Genomic DNA, 15,875 nt, shown 5'->3' with positions numbered 1-15,875 from the left:
TGTCACCCCGGTCATCACATGATCCATCACCATGGTAAAAGATCATGAGATGGATCATGATGACCGGAGTGAAGTCACCACAGGTCCTGTTCCTCCACACAGCTAAGATGAAGACAGAAGGAGATGCCGGCTTCGCGATCAAGTGGACTAAGGCGAGTTAAATGTATTATTATTTTTTTTAACCCCTCCAGCTCTATTTTACTATGCATCCTGTATTGAGAATGCTATTATTTTCCTTTATAACCATCTACAGAACACCGATCCCAAGCCCGAACTTCTGTGAAGAAGTTCGGGTACCAAACATGCGCGATTTTTCTCACGCGAGTGCAAAACGCATTACAATGTTTTGCACTTGCGTGGAAAAATTGTGCGTGTTCCCGCAACGCACCCGCACGTTTTCCCGCAACGCCCGTGTGAAAGAGGCCTATAAATAGCGCCATTACAAAGTACAACTTGTCCGACAAAAAACAAGCCCTCATAAGGCTATGTGAACGGAAAAACAAAAGTTATGGCTTTGGGAAGGCTGAGGGAAAAAAAATAATAATAATAATATTTAAAATCGCCCAGTCTTGAAGGGGTTAACCACTTCCCTACTGTTAAACAAGTATAAACGTGGGCGGTAGGTTTCACACAGCATGGGGGCCTCATTACTGACGGGGTCATTTTGGGGAGCTTTAGCACTAATGAGGGCACTAAGGAGCCTTTTTACTGTTGGGGACACTTTAGGGGGCCTTATTACTACAGGGGAAACTTTAGGGGGCCTTATTACTACTGGGACACTGTGGGGAGCTTTATCATTACTGGGGAGATCTGTGGGGGCATTATTATTTTTGGGCACAGTATGGAGTGCACTACTACTAACAAGGGGACTCCCATGGATCATTATCACTGAAAGGGCTCGTTGACACAAACTTTTTTTTTGCGCTCCGTATATGGGCCGTTTTTTTTGTTCTGTATACGGTACCATTCACTTCCGTTTTTCCATTCAAAGATAGAACATGTCCTATTATTGCCCGCAAATCACGTTCCGTGGCTCCATTCAAGTCGATTCCGTATCCATTCAGTTTTTGCGGAACCATCTATTGAAAATCTTATTCCCAGCCCAATTTTTTCTATGTAATTACTGAATACTGTATATGCCATACGGAAAAACGGAACGGAACCGGAAACACTACTGAAACAGAAAATATGAAAAAACTGATCCGTTAACCTCTTGGGGACACATGACGTACCGGGGGGAGGTGTCCTGTGACCCCCCCGTGTCGGCGATCACAGCAAACCACAGGTCAATTCACCACCAATCACCATCCTGCGATCCTGAGAGGTGATGGTGACATAACTTCTCAGGATCAGCTCCGATTGGCTGCAGGGGAAGACGGGCAGTTAAAATTATTGCAGCGCTCCTCTCCTCCTCCTTTCTGTGTCCACGAGCCAAGAAGAGAGGAGCACTGCATCGATCTCCTGACCCAGCACCCCCTTCTGACCCTCCACAGTGCCATCTGGCACTAAAAGTTATTAAGGGAAAGGTTAGGTTAGGCAGGGATATTCAGGGCAAGTTCCCCCCCCCCCCCCCACTAAAATGTTTTTAGTTGCATCACCCTAAATCAGGTGTCTGGGGTCCACAGTACAGCTGTGTGACCCTAGACCGCCCCAGAGGTGCTGCAGCTTACCCCTCTGCAGTCGTCATTGGGCGCTGTTTTTTTTTTCTGCGTACGCTGACTGTGGTCGTCACTCTTAGTGTCCGGGCACTGTTAGCGCATCTCACACCCCACCGCTGATCAGCTACGGACGGCTGATCAGCGAGTTATAATTTTAATTTTTCAAATTTTTGGATCTTTTTTATTTATATTTAGTTAGGTTTAGGGTAAGTACGTGAACACCCAACACCCGTGCCCCCACACACACGCACACGCACACACACACCCCTATGACCGGCCGGATGTTCTCGGCCGAGGAGGCATACGCCCAGCTTGCCTCAGAGTCTGAGAGCCCCAGTGAGGACGACCCCACTTTCCTTTTGTCATCGTGTCCTCCTTATCATCTAGCGATGATAAGCCCCCAAGGCGGCGGAGACGCCGCCAGGCGGAGCAAGGGGACCACCATGCTAGGGACCCTGTGGCCCACACTAGTACGAGTAGCTCTGGGGGTCGTACTAGTTTTCCGGCCCACCAGTTAAGTCCACCGGAGCCGCCTACCGGTGAACTTGCATGGTATACCCCAGAGCATTTTGAGCCTGCGATTCCCGATTTTGTTGGCCAACCAGGAATCCAGATTCCCACAGTGGGCTTCACTGAATATTACTATTTTAGTCTTTTTTTCAATGACCACTTTGTAAACCTGATGGTGGAGCGAACGAACCTGTACGCCCAACAGTTCATTGCTCAACACCCGGGCTCCTTTTTGGCTAGGGCCGGTGGCTGGACTCTGATCAGTGCAGCCGAGATGAGGACGGTTTGGGGCCTCGTGCTGCACATGGACCTAGTCAAAAAAAAAACAGTGTCAGGCATTACTGGAGTAGGGACGTCCTCTATCAGACCCCACTTTACAGTACGGCCATGACACGCTCCCAGTATGAGGCCATCCGGAAATGCCTGCTTTATGCAGATAAAGGTGATCCTGCCTATGACCGCCTGTACAAAATCAGGCCGGTCATTGATCACTTTGGGGCCAAATTTTTGGAGGCCTAAGTACCTGGAAGGGAGGTCGCGGTTGATGAGTCTCTCATTGCTTTCAAGGGGGAGATTCATTTTCCGCCAGTATGTTCCCTCTAAGCGGGCAAGGTATGGCGTGAAGCTGTACAAACTTGGTGAGAGTACCTCAGGATACACTTACAAGTTTTGTGTGTTTTGGGCGAGATTCCCGTATTGAACCCCCAGAATGTCCCCCCCCCCCCACTCTGGGTGTTAGCGGGAAACTTGTGTGGGACCTTATGCACCCACTGCTAGATAAGGGTTACCACCTGTACGTGGATAACTTTAACACTAGTATTGTTCCAGTGCCTCGCCGCCAGATCCACGTCCGCTTGTGGGACCATGTGGAAAAATCAACGTGGCCTCCCAACCCATCCCCTCCAGGTACCTATCCCCAGGGGTGAGACCCGTGCCCTTGCTATTGGAAACCGGTTGCTGGTCAGATATAAGGACAAGAGGGATGTGCTTCTACTGTCCACAATTCACGGTAACGGCATCACCCCTGTCCCTGTGCGAGGTACCGCGGCAACGGTCATCAAGCCCGATTATATCATCCTCAAGCCATATAATGCCATGCGCAAAACCTCAGCATGGTACAAAAAAGTTGCGGTCTACTTGGTACAGGTTGCCTTGTACAACTCTTTTGTGCTGTCCCGGAGAGCTGGCAACACAGGGAACTTCCTGCAGTTCTATGAGGCAGTCCTCAAGACCCTGATCTTTTCTGACCGGGAAAGAGCAGGCCGGAGTACCTTGGGAACTGGAGGCGCCCGGATCGTCATTGGCCAACCCTTTCCAGGTGTGGCCCCCCACACTGGAAAGAAGGGACGGACCCAAAAAAGGTGAAGAGTGTGTCACAGGAGGGGGATACGGAAGGACACCACCACTCAGTGTGACAAGTGCCCCGATCATCCGGGCCTCTGCATTATTGGTTTCTTCAGGAAGTACCACACTTCCATGGAGTACTAAATTTAAAATCCCCTTCCCTAATTTTAATTCCATTTAACCACTGACAATCAAATTATAATAATATGGTTCTCAGACTTGAGACACTAAAACAAAACCAAAAACCTTTCAAAAATATTATTTTGCAAAACTAAAATAAAAAAGTAGACATATTAGGTATCGCCGTAAGAATCTGCTCTATAAAAATACCTCATGACCTAACCGCCTCAGATGAACATTGTCAAAAAAATAAAATTGAAACTGTGCCAAAACAGCTATTGTTCAGCAAATTTTTCATTTTAATCAGTTTTTTCCAGTAACAAAGCAAGGATTAACAATCAAACAAAACTTAAATATTTATTACCCTGATTCTGCAGCTTACAGAAACACCCCATATGTGGTTGTAAACTGCTGTATGACCAAACGGCAGGGTGCAGAAGGAAAGGAACGCGTGACGTTTCTGGAAGGCAGATATTGATGGCCTTTTTTTTTTTGCACCATGCCCTATTTGAAGAACCCCTGATGCACCCCTAGAGTAGAAACTCCATAAAATTAACCCCATCTAAGAAACTATACCCCTCAAGGTAGTCAAAACTGATTTTACAAACTTTATTAACCCTTTAGGTGTTCCTCAACAGTTGATTGAGATGAAATGTCAGAGTTTCTATTTTTGGTAACCTTGCCTCACAGAAATGTAATATAGAGCAACTAAAAATCATATGTACCCTAAAAATAGGCCCAACAAAACTGCCACCTTATCCCGTAGTTTCCAAAATGGGGTCACTTTTATGGAGTTTCTACTCTTGTGGTGCATTAGGGGGGGCTTCAAATAGAACATGGTGTAAATAAACCAGTGCAGCACAATCTGCCTTTCAAAAACCACACGTTGCACCTTTCCCTCTACGCCCTGCCGTGTGCCCGTACAGTAGTTTACAGCCACATATGGGGTGTTTCTGCAAACTACAGAATAGGGGCAACGAATAGAGGTTTGTGTCGCTGTTAACCCTTGCTTTGTTACTAGAAAAAAAATAGATTGAAATGGAAAGTTAGCCCAAAATTTTTAATTCTTAAATTTCATCTCCATTTGCCAATAACGCTTGTGGAACACCTAAAGGGTTAACGACGTTTGTAAAAATCAGTTTTGAATACCTTGAGGGTGTAGTTTGTCGAAAGGGGTCATTTTTGGGCGAATTCTATTATGTAAGCCTCACAAAGTGACTTCAGACCTGAACTGGCCCTATAAAATGTCATTCCCAAAATGATCCAGACATGAAGTACACATATGGGGAATGTAAAAAGGTTAATAACTCTTACCGGTAATTGGATTTTCTAATAGCCTCCCCAACGGCACTCAACAGGAGGGTGTCCCCGCCCCCCGGATAGGAAACAAAACGGAAGCTGAAGTTTAAAAGGCCTCCTCTCCTTACTTAGGTCAGTAAATAACAAAGTACACGGTAACGATGCCATTCAAAAAAATGTATATATTAATTCATATACGAAAAAAAAACTGACTGAAACTTCAGAGAATGTTTTGTATAAGGGAGGGAAATCCCAGTGCCGTTAGGGAGGCTATTGGAAAATCCAATTACCGGTAAGAGTAATTAACCCTTTTCCCGGAGCCTCCCCAAAGGCACTCAACAGGAGGATTTACAGAGAAATAAACTAGGGGGTGAGGGGGACTACTGCAGAAAGTAATCTGCGTCCAAAAGAGAGAACCTGGTTATGGACCACGTCCAATCTATAATGTTTGAAAAAGGTCATCGGATTTGCCCATGTTGCTGCTCTACAGAGCTGTTCAATAAAGACGGAGGCAGATTCGGCCCAGGAGGCTGACACGGCTCTTGTCGAGTGGGCTTTAAGGCCTGCTGGGGGATGTTGAGTCCGTTGACTATAACAAAGTGATAGTGTCTCTGATCCATCTGGCGATTGAAGCTCTACTGGTTGCTTTACCCTTATTAGGCCCCTGGAACTGGACAAAGATGGTCTCAAATCCTGAATAATATTTTAGATAGGCCAGCACGCACCGCCTTACATCCAAGTTATGAAACTCTTCCTCTTGATGTGATGAAGGATTGGGGCAAAAACGATGGTAAGGCAATTTCTAGGTTACATTGGAAACTAGATACCCCTTTCGGGAGAAATGACAGGCAGTGCTTCAGTATGATGTGATCATCAAAAATCTGGAGATAAAGAGAACGGCGGGAGAAAGCCTGGATTTCACCAATTCTTCTGGCTGTAGTGATGGCGAGAAGGAAGGTGGTCTTTAGAGTTAGGAGTTTCAGTGAGATTTTCTCAATGGGCTCAAAAGGAGTATTCATCAGGACCGAGAGGACTAAATTTAAGTCCCATGGCGGGACAGAAGTACGGATGGTAGGGGAGTATCTGATAGCCCCTTTAATAAAACGTTTGATTAAGGGGTGTTCTGATAGTTTAGTATCTAAGAAGACCCCTAGAGCTGTAATCTGGACTTTACGGGTGGAGGGCTTGAGACCTTTTTCCAGGCCAGTCTGTAGAAAATCTAGGATTTTGGGGATGGTCTCTAAAGGTTCCTGGTGAACATCATCTCCAACAAAACAGCAGAAAAGCCTTCCAAGCCCTGAGGTACATTCTGGAGCCCTTTCTTCTTCAAACTTAGCCCCTAAATTTCCAGGCCGTCAATCTCAGACGAGAGACCTCAGGATGAGGTACCGGGCCTTGATGTAAGAGATTATTACAAGTAGGTTACACAAAACGGACACACACATAAACAGTAATTAAATATACTATGTTAAATAAACCCGGAAAGAGTAAGTAAAAACCCAGTCCGTGTACATGAATACACCAACCAACAAGAATAAACGGGTATATCATCAAAAATGAATCCTTTATTCAATTAATGACACATAAAAACGAGACATGAGACAACAGATAAAAAATGGCTACATCTGAGGAGGCATGTTAACACAAATGAGACATGGGGGGGGGGGGTTTGGCATATGCAATGTACAAAAAGCGGTAGAAAAAAGTACAATACCTCACTGATTTCTGTATGTTTAACTGCAACCACAGATATAAAAATGCAAAAGTGAAAATACGGAGTGGCAAAACACAAACACAAATCAAATCAAAAAAGTGGTTGCAGATAACACCGCGACATATGGATGTCTGATTGTTCCAAGTTGTGGGACCATATAACAGCCAACCGAAGGTTAAAGTGCAAGTGCACTATATCAAATGGTCAAATACCACAATTGTAGCTATGGTGACAGCTTAAACCTCCAAATACATGCAAAACTGTCTCAGGTGTACAGTGAACACCCACCTGTGGATAATCCAAGTAGGTATAGCTGAGCACCTAGAGCCAATGAGCACATCCCTCAAAGTCCACAACAATATAGCATGTCTACATACCCATAGATGCGGGGATTTACACCTCAGGAGAGCCACGGATGCCTTCCTCTGGGGGTGAGATGTAAGAGACCTGGATTCTCAGGAAGGGTCCCAGATATTCCGGATGACAGGCTTAGAAGTAGCGGAACCCAGGCCCTTCTGGGCCAGTAAGAAGCAAATCATTATTTGCGCTTTCTCTTTGGCCACCTTCATCAAGGTCTTCGGAATCAGGATGGGGGGGGGGGGGAATGCATACAAGAGCCCCTGAGGCCAAGGGCAAGACAGAGCATCTAAGATATCTGGATGATCCTGAGGAAATAGGGAACAAAACCATTCCACTTTTCGGTTGGCTTTGTTTGCAAATAGATCCATGATAGGCATGCCCCATTTTTCCGTGATTTGATGAAACACCTCGGTGTTCAAAGACCACTCAACTTCCTTCAGAGTCTGTCTGCTATTAAGTTGTTGCTCCCTTTCAGGTGAACCGCCGTAAGAGACAGCAGGTGGTCTTCTGCCCAAAGAAATATTCTTCTGGCAACAGATGCCAGGGCTTTGTTTCAGGTACCCACCGTCTGTTTAGGTAGGCCACAGTGGTAGTATTGTCCGAGAGGACCCTTTTGTGACCTAGAGGCCTTTTTGCTTGAAGTGCTAGAAGGACCTTGTGAACCGCCGTGAGATTCCTTTTAATTTGAAGAGGCGTCTGACATAGTGGTTCAAGGTATCTGGGACTGATCTAAGTCCTTGGTGTGACCTCCCCAGCCTCGACTGCTGGCGTCTGTAGTAACCACGAGTTGATCTTCCAAACGCCAAAAGACTCCTAATTGTAGATTTTCCTTTACCTTCCACCAGGCCAGAGAGTATTTCACTTGTGAATTCCGGTGTGGCTTTGTGCCCATCTGACTGCGGGAATTGTTGCCGTTAGTGATCCTAATATGGTCATGACATTCCTAATGGTCGTGGTTCTTAACTTGCAGAAACAACTTACTTTTTGATAAATAGTAATCTACTTGTCCTTGGGGAGAAAGGACATTAATGAGCGGGAGTCGAGGAGGACTAAAAAGACCTATCGCCAAGAGGGAGCGAAATCGGACTCTTTGAAATTTATTACCCATCCTAGTTCTGAGAAAGTAGTTTGTACAATGCTTAGATGAGAGATGAGACGGTCTTCCGAGTCTGCTGCAATTAAAAAATCGTCTGGGTATGGGACAATAAGGATACCTTGTAGATGTAAATGAGCTGTTACTTCTGCGATAATTATGGTGAAAATTCTTGGGGCCGAAGGGGAGAGCCTGAAATTGTAAGTGGCTGAGGTGGCCTTTTACAAAAACTGCAATTCTGAGGAATTTATGATGGTCTTTTGATATTGTCACATGATAGCAGGCATCTTGCAAGTCCATGGTAACCATGTAACAAAACTGAGGCAGAAGATTTTCTGTCAATCTGATGGTTTCCTTTGTGAACCTCTTGTAGGTCAAGGATCTGTTTAGTTCTTTTAGATTTATGATTAGTCTAAAGGAGCCTCCAGGTCTCTGGACCAGGAATACTGGGGAATAAAATCCCTGTTGATGTTGGTGCTCCGGAACAGGAAGCAAGACTTCTTTTTAGATCAGGCTCATTATTTCGGATTCTAGACACGGTTGTTCTTCCTTTCTGGGTAATGGCTTGTTTATAACAAAATTATGTGGTGGGTAGGAATCGAATTTTAGCTTGAATCCTTCTTGAATGGCGGCCAGTATCCAAGGAAAAGTTCCCATTTCCTTCCAGCTTGGAGCAAAAATTTTTAGTCTTGCCCCCACCTGACCTCTGGTGTCATTGGGAGGATTTTGATGACTTATCTGGATTGAAAAGGAAACCTTTGCCTCTGCCTTTTGAAGCCTGCCATCTTCCTGAGGATTCTTTCCTTTTCTGGTCTCCTCTGGACTTGTTTTGGGGACGAAAGATCTTTGGTGAAAATATTTTGGCTCTGATGGGAAACCTTTTTTCTTATTGGACACTTTTTCTAATATGTCGTCCAAGACTGAGCCAAAAAGTCTATCCCCTTCGCAAGGGATCGAGCAAAGGCGATTCTTTGAACCTGTATCTCCTGGACAGGATCGAAGCAACACAGATCTGCGGGTGGCATTTGATATAGCTGCGGATCTTGCAGAAAGCTTCACCAAGTCTGCTGAGGCATCCGCCCAAAAATTTGAAGCTTATTTAAGTACCAATAGGGATGCCAGGATCTCTTCTCTGGGAGTACCTGCTGCCAAATGACCTTCTAGCTGAAATAACCACACAGATAATGATCTTGCGGTGCAGGTAGATGAAATACTAGGCCTGAACATGGCTGTGTTTGTCTCCCAGGCTCTTTTCAACAGGCTCTCGCATGTCTTCAACGGGAGTCTCGCCCATGTCTTCAAACGGGAGTGAGGACTTTTTTGAAATCCGAGCAACTGGAGTATCAATCTATGGGGTCTTGTCCCAAAGGCCGGAATCGGATTCTGCAAACGGGTATTTTCTTTTGAAAGAACCTGAAATAGGCGCACTCTTTTTCCGGATCCTTCCACTCTCTGGATACGAGCGATTTTATATTATTGTGAATCAGAAACACCCACCTTTTCCTCTCCCCCAGACCCTGGAACATCTGGTCTTCTAAGGATACACTTTCCTTGGTATCTTCCAGGTTCATAGTGGCTCTTATAGTTTTCAAGAGACCTTGGGTGTCTTCTGGGAGAAATAATGGTCTATCCGACTCATCTTCTGAGGAGTCAGAATCATTACTGGAGGTAATTTCTCCTTCATCTAACTCCAACCCATATGACAGAGAGCCCAGAGATCTATGGGAAGTAGAGGCCTGGGGAGACAAAAGCGGCAGCTTGGATTCCATGCTGCATTCACTTCTTTAATTATATTGCGCAGAGAATCCAAAATAGAGGGGGAGTCTTCTGACACAATTTTTTCCGTACATTTTGTACATAAAGATTTCTTGCCCTTAGGGGAAAAAAATTTCCGGCAAATAGATTTTTTTTTTCCGGCTTGCTGCAGCCCCTGGTGCCTTGGCAATGGAGGTTTCTCTGCCCTAAGAGTAATCATAAAAAAGGATTAAATGGAACTAAGTTTAATATGAGAGATTCCCTCAGCACCAGGCACCCAGGGTGAAAAAAAAAAAGATGATATAACCTAGATACAGAGAAGAGGCTTACCGGGCTAAGGGCAACTGAGGCTGGATCCATTGGCTTGCGGGCAGCGTCCAAATCAATAGGAGCCGACATAACCAGAGTCAGGTACACTGCAGGGCAGACATCAGCGTTCCCGGCTCTTTTCAAATGCCGGCATATAGTGTGACATCACGGCGCACGTCCATGAAGACGTCATTATGCAAGCACCGCTCTTCAGCCAATAGGAGACTCTCCCCGCTCTGACACAGGTAGTCTCCGCCTGTTAAAAATATTCCTTGCTCCGGCTACAGGGAGCAAGCGACTGGAGCTCGGGGCAGCCTTGCAATGAAGGACTTACGCCGGAGGATAGAGAAGGGAGGCACCGCGTCCCCGAAATCCCCTATCCTGTGCACGGCCCTCCCAGAATCTGGGGAAGAGACCAACAGGAGGAGCTTCCGAGTGACCCGGGGACAGGAAACAACACTGACCTAGGTAAGGAGAGGAGGCCTTTTAAACTTGAGCTTCCGCGTTGTTTCCTGTCTGGGGGGCGGGGACACCCTCCAGTTGAGTGCCGTTGGGGAGGTGTCGGGAAAATAATAATAACTATTTTTGTAGGTATTACTATCCATTATAAAGGTAGAGAAATTGAAATTTGCTCCATTTTACCAGTGTCATGAAGTACAATATGTGAATGGCCTGGATAAGTCAAAGCGTTTTAAAAGGTTTTTTTTTTTTACACATAAAGTGACACTGATCAGATTTGCAAAAAATGGCCTGGTCCTTAAAGGGTTTCTGCACTTTCATTTAACTGATGATCTATCTTCTGGATAGATCATCAGTTTCTGATCGGCGGGGGTCCGACACCCAGGAACCCCGCCAATCAGCTGTTTGAGAAGGCAGCGGCGCTCCAGCAGCGCAGCGGACTTCTCAATGTTTACCGCTGGCCCACTGACGTCACGACTAGTATCAACTAGCGTGGGCGTGGCTAAGGTCTGTTCACTTGAATAGAGCTTAGCCCCGCCCACGCTAGTTGATACTAATCGTGACGTCAGTGGGCCGGCGGCCCGGCGGTAAGCAGTGAGAAGGCCGCGGCGCTGCTGCCTTCTCAAACAGCTGATCGGCGGGGGTCCTGGGTGTCGGACCTCCGCCGATCAGAAGCCGATGATCTATCCAGAGGATGGATCATCAGTTAAAACAAAGTGCAGAACCCCTTTAAGGTGAAAATAAGCCCTGAGGGGTTAAAGGGTTTCCGTCATCAGAAAAATCGTTATATATCTGGCTGACATTAGCGATGCGCTAACGTCAGCAGAACATAACAGTATGCTTTATATCTCCCTGCCTGCCGCCGTTCACTCTAAATAAAGACGTTTATAATATGCTAATGAGCCTCTAGGTGCTACTGGGGCGTTGCTGCAGCACCTAGAGGCTCCGTCCTCTCACCCTTGACACGCCTATGTCCAGTTGATTGACGTCCTAGTTCTCCTCAGTGCCCCCTAAATCCCGCGCATGCGCTGTCTTGTTTAGTATTCGGCGCAGGCAGTAAAGGACGCTCTCCTGCTGCCGTCTTCACTCACTGCGCCTGCGCTAAATACTAAACGGGACGGCGTGGGATTTTACAGGCACAGGGTAGAACTAGGACGTCAATCACCTTTACAAGGGTGTGCCAAAGGGTGAGAAGACGGAGCCTCTAGGTGCTGCAGCAACACCCCACTAGTACCTAGAGGCTCATTTGCATATTATAAAAGTCATTATTTAGCGTGAACGGCAGCAGGCAGGGAGATATAAGTCATACAGTTATGTTCTGCTGACATTAGCACATTGCTAATGTCAGCCAGATACATAACTATTTTTTTGATGACAGAAACCCTTTAAAAATGGCCCGCAAAACACTGAAAAAGCCATATGGTCATGTGAACGAGTCCACTATTCGTAATGAGGGCACTCAAAGAGAATTATAAATGGTGGACCTTTTATATTACTATGGGGACTATCTCTATGACTATCTCTATGGTACTGTTATTTCTTCAGTGTGGTATTTGAGGACATTAGGAAGCACAGCAGGCAGAGTATGTGGGGTGGGTGCAACAAAAGGAGAAGGATGGAAAAAGTGAGGAATCTAAGGCCTCTTTCACGCGGCCGAGATTTCTGTGCGGGTGCAATGCATGAGGTGAATGCATTGCACCCGCACTGAATCCGGACCCATTTATTTCTATGGGCCGGTGCACATGAGCGGTGATTTCCGCGTATCACTTGTGCGCTGCATGAAAATTGCAGCATGCTCTATTGTATGCCTTTTTCATGCAACGCAGGCCCCATAGAAGTGACTGGGGCTGCGTGAAAATCGCAAGCATCCGCAAGCAAGTGCCGATGCAGTGCGATTTTCACGCACGGTTGCTAGGAGATGATCGGGGTGGGGACCTGATCATTATTATTTTCCCTTATAACGTGGTTATAAGGGAAAATAATAGCATTCTAAATAAAGAATGCTTAGTAAAATAGGGTTGAAGGGGTTAAAAAAATAAAATAAAAAATGTACTCACCTCATCCACTTGTTCGCGCAGCCCGACTTCTCTTCTGTCTTTTTCTTTGCTGTGCAGGAGGAAAAGGACCTGTGGTGACGTCACTGTGCTCCTCACATGATCCATCACCATGGTGATGGATCATGTGACGGACCATGTGATGAGCGCAGTGATGTAACCACAGGTCCTTTTCCTCAAAGCATAAGAAAGAAGAGAAGCCAGGCTGCGTGAACAAGTGGATTAAGAAGAGTTAAATTATTATTTATTTTGTTAACCCCTCCATCCCCATTTTACTAAGCATTCTGTATTAAGAATGCTATTATTTTCACTTATAACCATACATAACTTAAACCTGAACTTCTGTGAAGAAGTTCGTGTCTGGGTACCAAACATGCCAACTTTTCTCATGCGCGTGCAAAACGCATTAAAATGTTTTGCACTCGCGCTGAAAAAAAATTGCACATTTTACCACAATGCACCCGCATCTTATCCGGCCCAAATCTATGACGCCCATGTGAAACTAGCCTAAAGCTTCTTTCACACTAGCGTTTTGGGCGGATCCGTCATGGATCTGCAAAAACCGATCTGTTACATTAATACAACCGCATGCATCCATCATGAACGCATCAGTTTGTATTATCTGCAACATAGCCAAGACGGATCCGTCATGAACTCAATTCAAAGTCAATGGGAGACAGATCCGTTTTCTATTTGCCAGATTGTGTCAGAGAAAACGGATTGACTTACATTGTGTGCCAGGACCGATCCGCTTGGTTCCGCTTCGTCAGGCGGGCAGCATTTTGGTGTCCTCCACCAGAGCAGAATGGTGACTGATCGGAGGCAAACTGATGCATTCTGAGCAGATCCTTTTCCATTCAGAATGCATTAGGGCAAAACTGATCTGTTTTGGACCACTTGTGAGAACCCTGAACGGATCTCACAAACGGAAAGCCAAAACGCCAGTGTGAATAGAAGTAGCCTAAAATGTCTGTGCGGCAAACTCTGCAGAGATGTGGCTGAAAGATGCAATCATGGCAGTCTGCCCCAAAGAGAGAACATCTACATTAGAGCAGACGTTACTGGATGTAATGGGTATGTAGTGTATGCCATTAGCACTTGGGTAGAGTCGATTGCACAAACACATTCCACACTCACCACACAGTTAGCGGACCTGTCTGCTTTAAAATGCCTGGGCTGGATATCAGTCCCAACCTGGCCCTGAGCATCATGTACATTTATTTGTCTTCACATTGCAGATACAGATTTATCCACTAGCAACAGACAATTTAGATTCCCCCCACTGAATCACAGCAAGCAGAGTTCTTGATATCTGCTGAAAATATAAACATACTCCAGTGTCCCCTGATGAAGACACGTGTTGCTCTAAAACTCAGGCAAAGAAAAGGAGTCATGGTTCAGAGTGACTAATAGAAAGCTCTCTTCTACTCGGCTGCTAGAGGCAACAGCTACTGTCTGACGTTTCCCAAAGTAAACATAAATTACAGGGAAGGCGATGCTGCGCCTACCCTGCAGGTGGCGCCAGGTGTCTTGCGTTCTTCACACAATGGACGCTCACCACCATATTCCATACCTAATCTGAAGCATACTCGCACTACTGCCAGGACGTGACACTAGTGGAACCCTATATACGTATATTACCGCTCGCTGGTCTGAGGGCCCCAGAACCTGGGGAACGGTAATCGATAGCAAGCCCGATCTGTACGTAACGTTACCAACCTCTGAAAGGAGCTAGCCGGTCCATGTTGAGCACAAGATGGTCCTCAGATATTGGCCCCGCCCCTTACACATAACAGCCAATCAGGAGAGCTCCCTGTGGCCACGGCAAAGCTAGAGAAGACTAATGGATAGCCGAACGCATGAGGCTCGAACTGGAGCCTACATTGTGACAGCAATTTGCAGCAGACTGCTTAGGGTGACGAGAGAGATTTACACGGACATAAAAACATACAAGCGCCACATATATACAGGCAGTCAAAAAGGAAAGCACTCATAATCGCTTTGGAATACGTTGGTACTATTTAACCCTTAGAGGACCCGCACAGCGCAGGCATTCATGCCGGGTGGGAGCAGCATCGCGTATTTCCGCCCCTGCAGCTCCAATCACTGCGGATGGCCGGTCAGTGAAGACCAGCACATCGCCGGAAGCAGCATGGCGCTGCCGGGGGAAGGGTCATGTGGAGGTGACCGGTGCTGAACTAGTCACCTGTCTCCTCCGAGGTCCGGCAGGAGACTCCAGTGTTCGGCGTCCCCTGCCAGCGCTACAATTGGCTGGAACAAGGCTCCAGCAGCAGAGGGAACCGGAAGAATCCGTCTGCATGCAGAGTGGACCTCTGTGCTGTAGCTGCTGGGACTTATGGTTCACCACCACTGCTTTCACTGGTACCTGTAAAGAAGAAGAAAGAGGAACATCCGGCGGGCGGTGATCGGAACAAGGTGCCTGCTCAAATCATTGTGCAGGCACCTCGGCTAAATGCGAGGGGGAGTCCCATGACCCCCATGTCGGTGATCGCCGCAAACCGCAGGTCAAAATTCAGACCTGCGGTTTGCGGCTTTTACATGCAGTAGGGGGACACGATGGCGCTGCCTTCAGGCGACGAGCCTGTGAGATCCAGCCCCCTGGATCTCACAGGCCGGAAGCTGTATGAGTAATACACACAGTATTACTCATACAGCCAATGCATTCCAATACAGAAGTATTGGAATGCATTGTAAAGGATTAGACCCCCAAAAGTTAAAGTCCCAAAGTGGGACAAAAAATAAAGTGGGAAGAAAAGTTGAAAAAATAAAGTTTCCCCCCCCCGCCCCAAAATTTTTTTTAGTTTCAAGTAAAAATAAACAAAAACATAATTTTCCCCAAATAAAGTTTAAAAAAATAGGGGGGGGGGGAGTATACATATTAGGTATCGCCACGTCCGTATCGACCGGCTCTATGAACATCACATGAACTAACCCTTCAGATCAACCCCATAAAAAATAAAAACTGCTAAATAAACCATTTTTTTGTCACCTTACATCACAAAAAGTACAACAGCCAGCGATCAAAAAGGCGTTTGCCCACCAAAATAGTACCAATCTAACCGTCACCTCATCCCGCAAAAAATTAGCCCCTACCTGAAACAATCGCCCAAAAAATTAAAAAACTATGGCTCAGAATATGGAGACACTAAAACATCCTTTTTTTGTTTTAAAAAAGCTGT

The 15,875-nt window shown here is 46.1% G+C and overlaps 1 protein-coding gene across 1 annotated transcript in view; it reads right to left on the bottom strand.

Annotated features, from left to right (window-relative positions):
• TADA2A (transcriptional adaptor 2A) overlaps window positions 1–14,674 on the bottom strand; it is a 111,684-nt gene extending 97,010 nt beyond the window's left edge. The window contains exon 1 of the mRNA XM_044288114.1: window positions 14,395–14,674. Within this exon, the coding sequence (XP_044144049.1) occupies window positions 14,395–14,419 (25 nt within the window). The 5' untranslated portion in view covers window positions 14,420–14,674. The remainder of the gene's footprint in view (window positions 1–14,394) is intronic.
• Window positions 14,675–15,875: the final 1,201 nt, after the last annotated feature.

This window comes from Bufo gargarizans, chromosome 3 (assembly GCF_014858855.1).
Source record: "Bufo gargarizans isolate SCDJY-AF-19 chromosome 3, ASM1485885v1, whole genome shotgun sequence".
Lineage (NCBI taxonomy): Eukaryota > Metazoa > Chordata > Amphibia > Anura > Bufonidae > Bufo > Bufo gargarizans.
The sequence above is the reverse complement of the archived record's forward strand: the minus strand, read 5'-3'. Positions and strand labels throughout refer to the sequence as shown.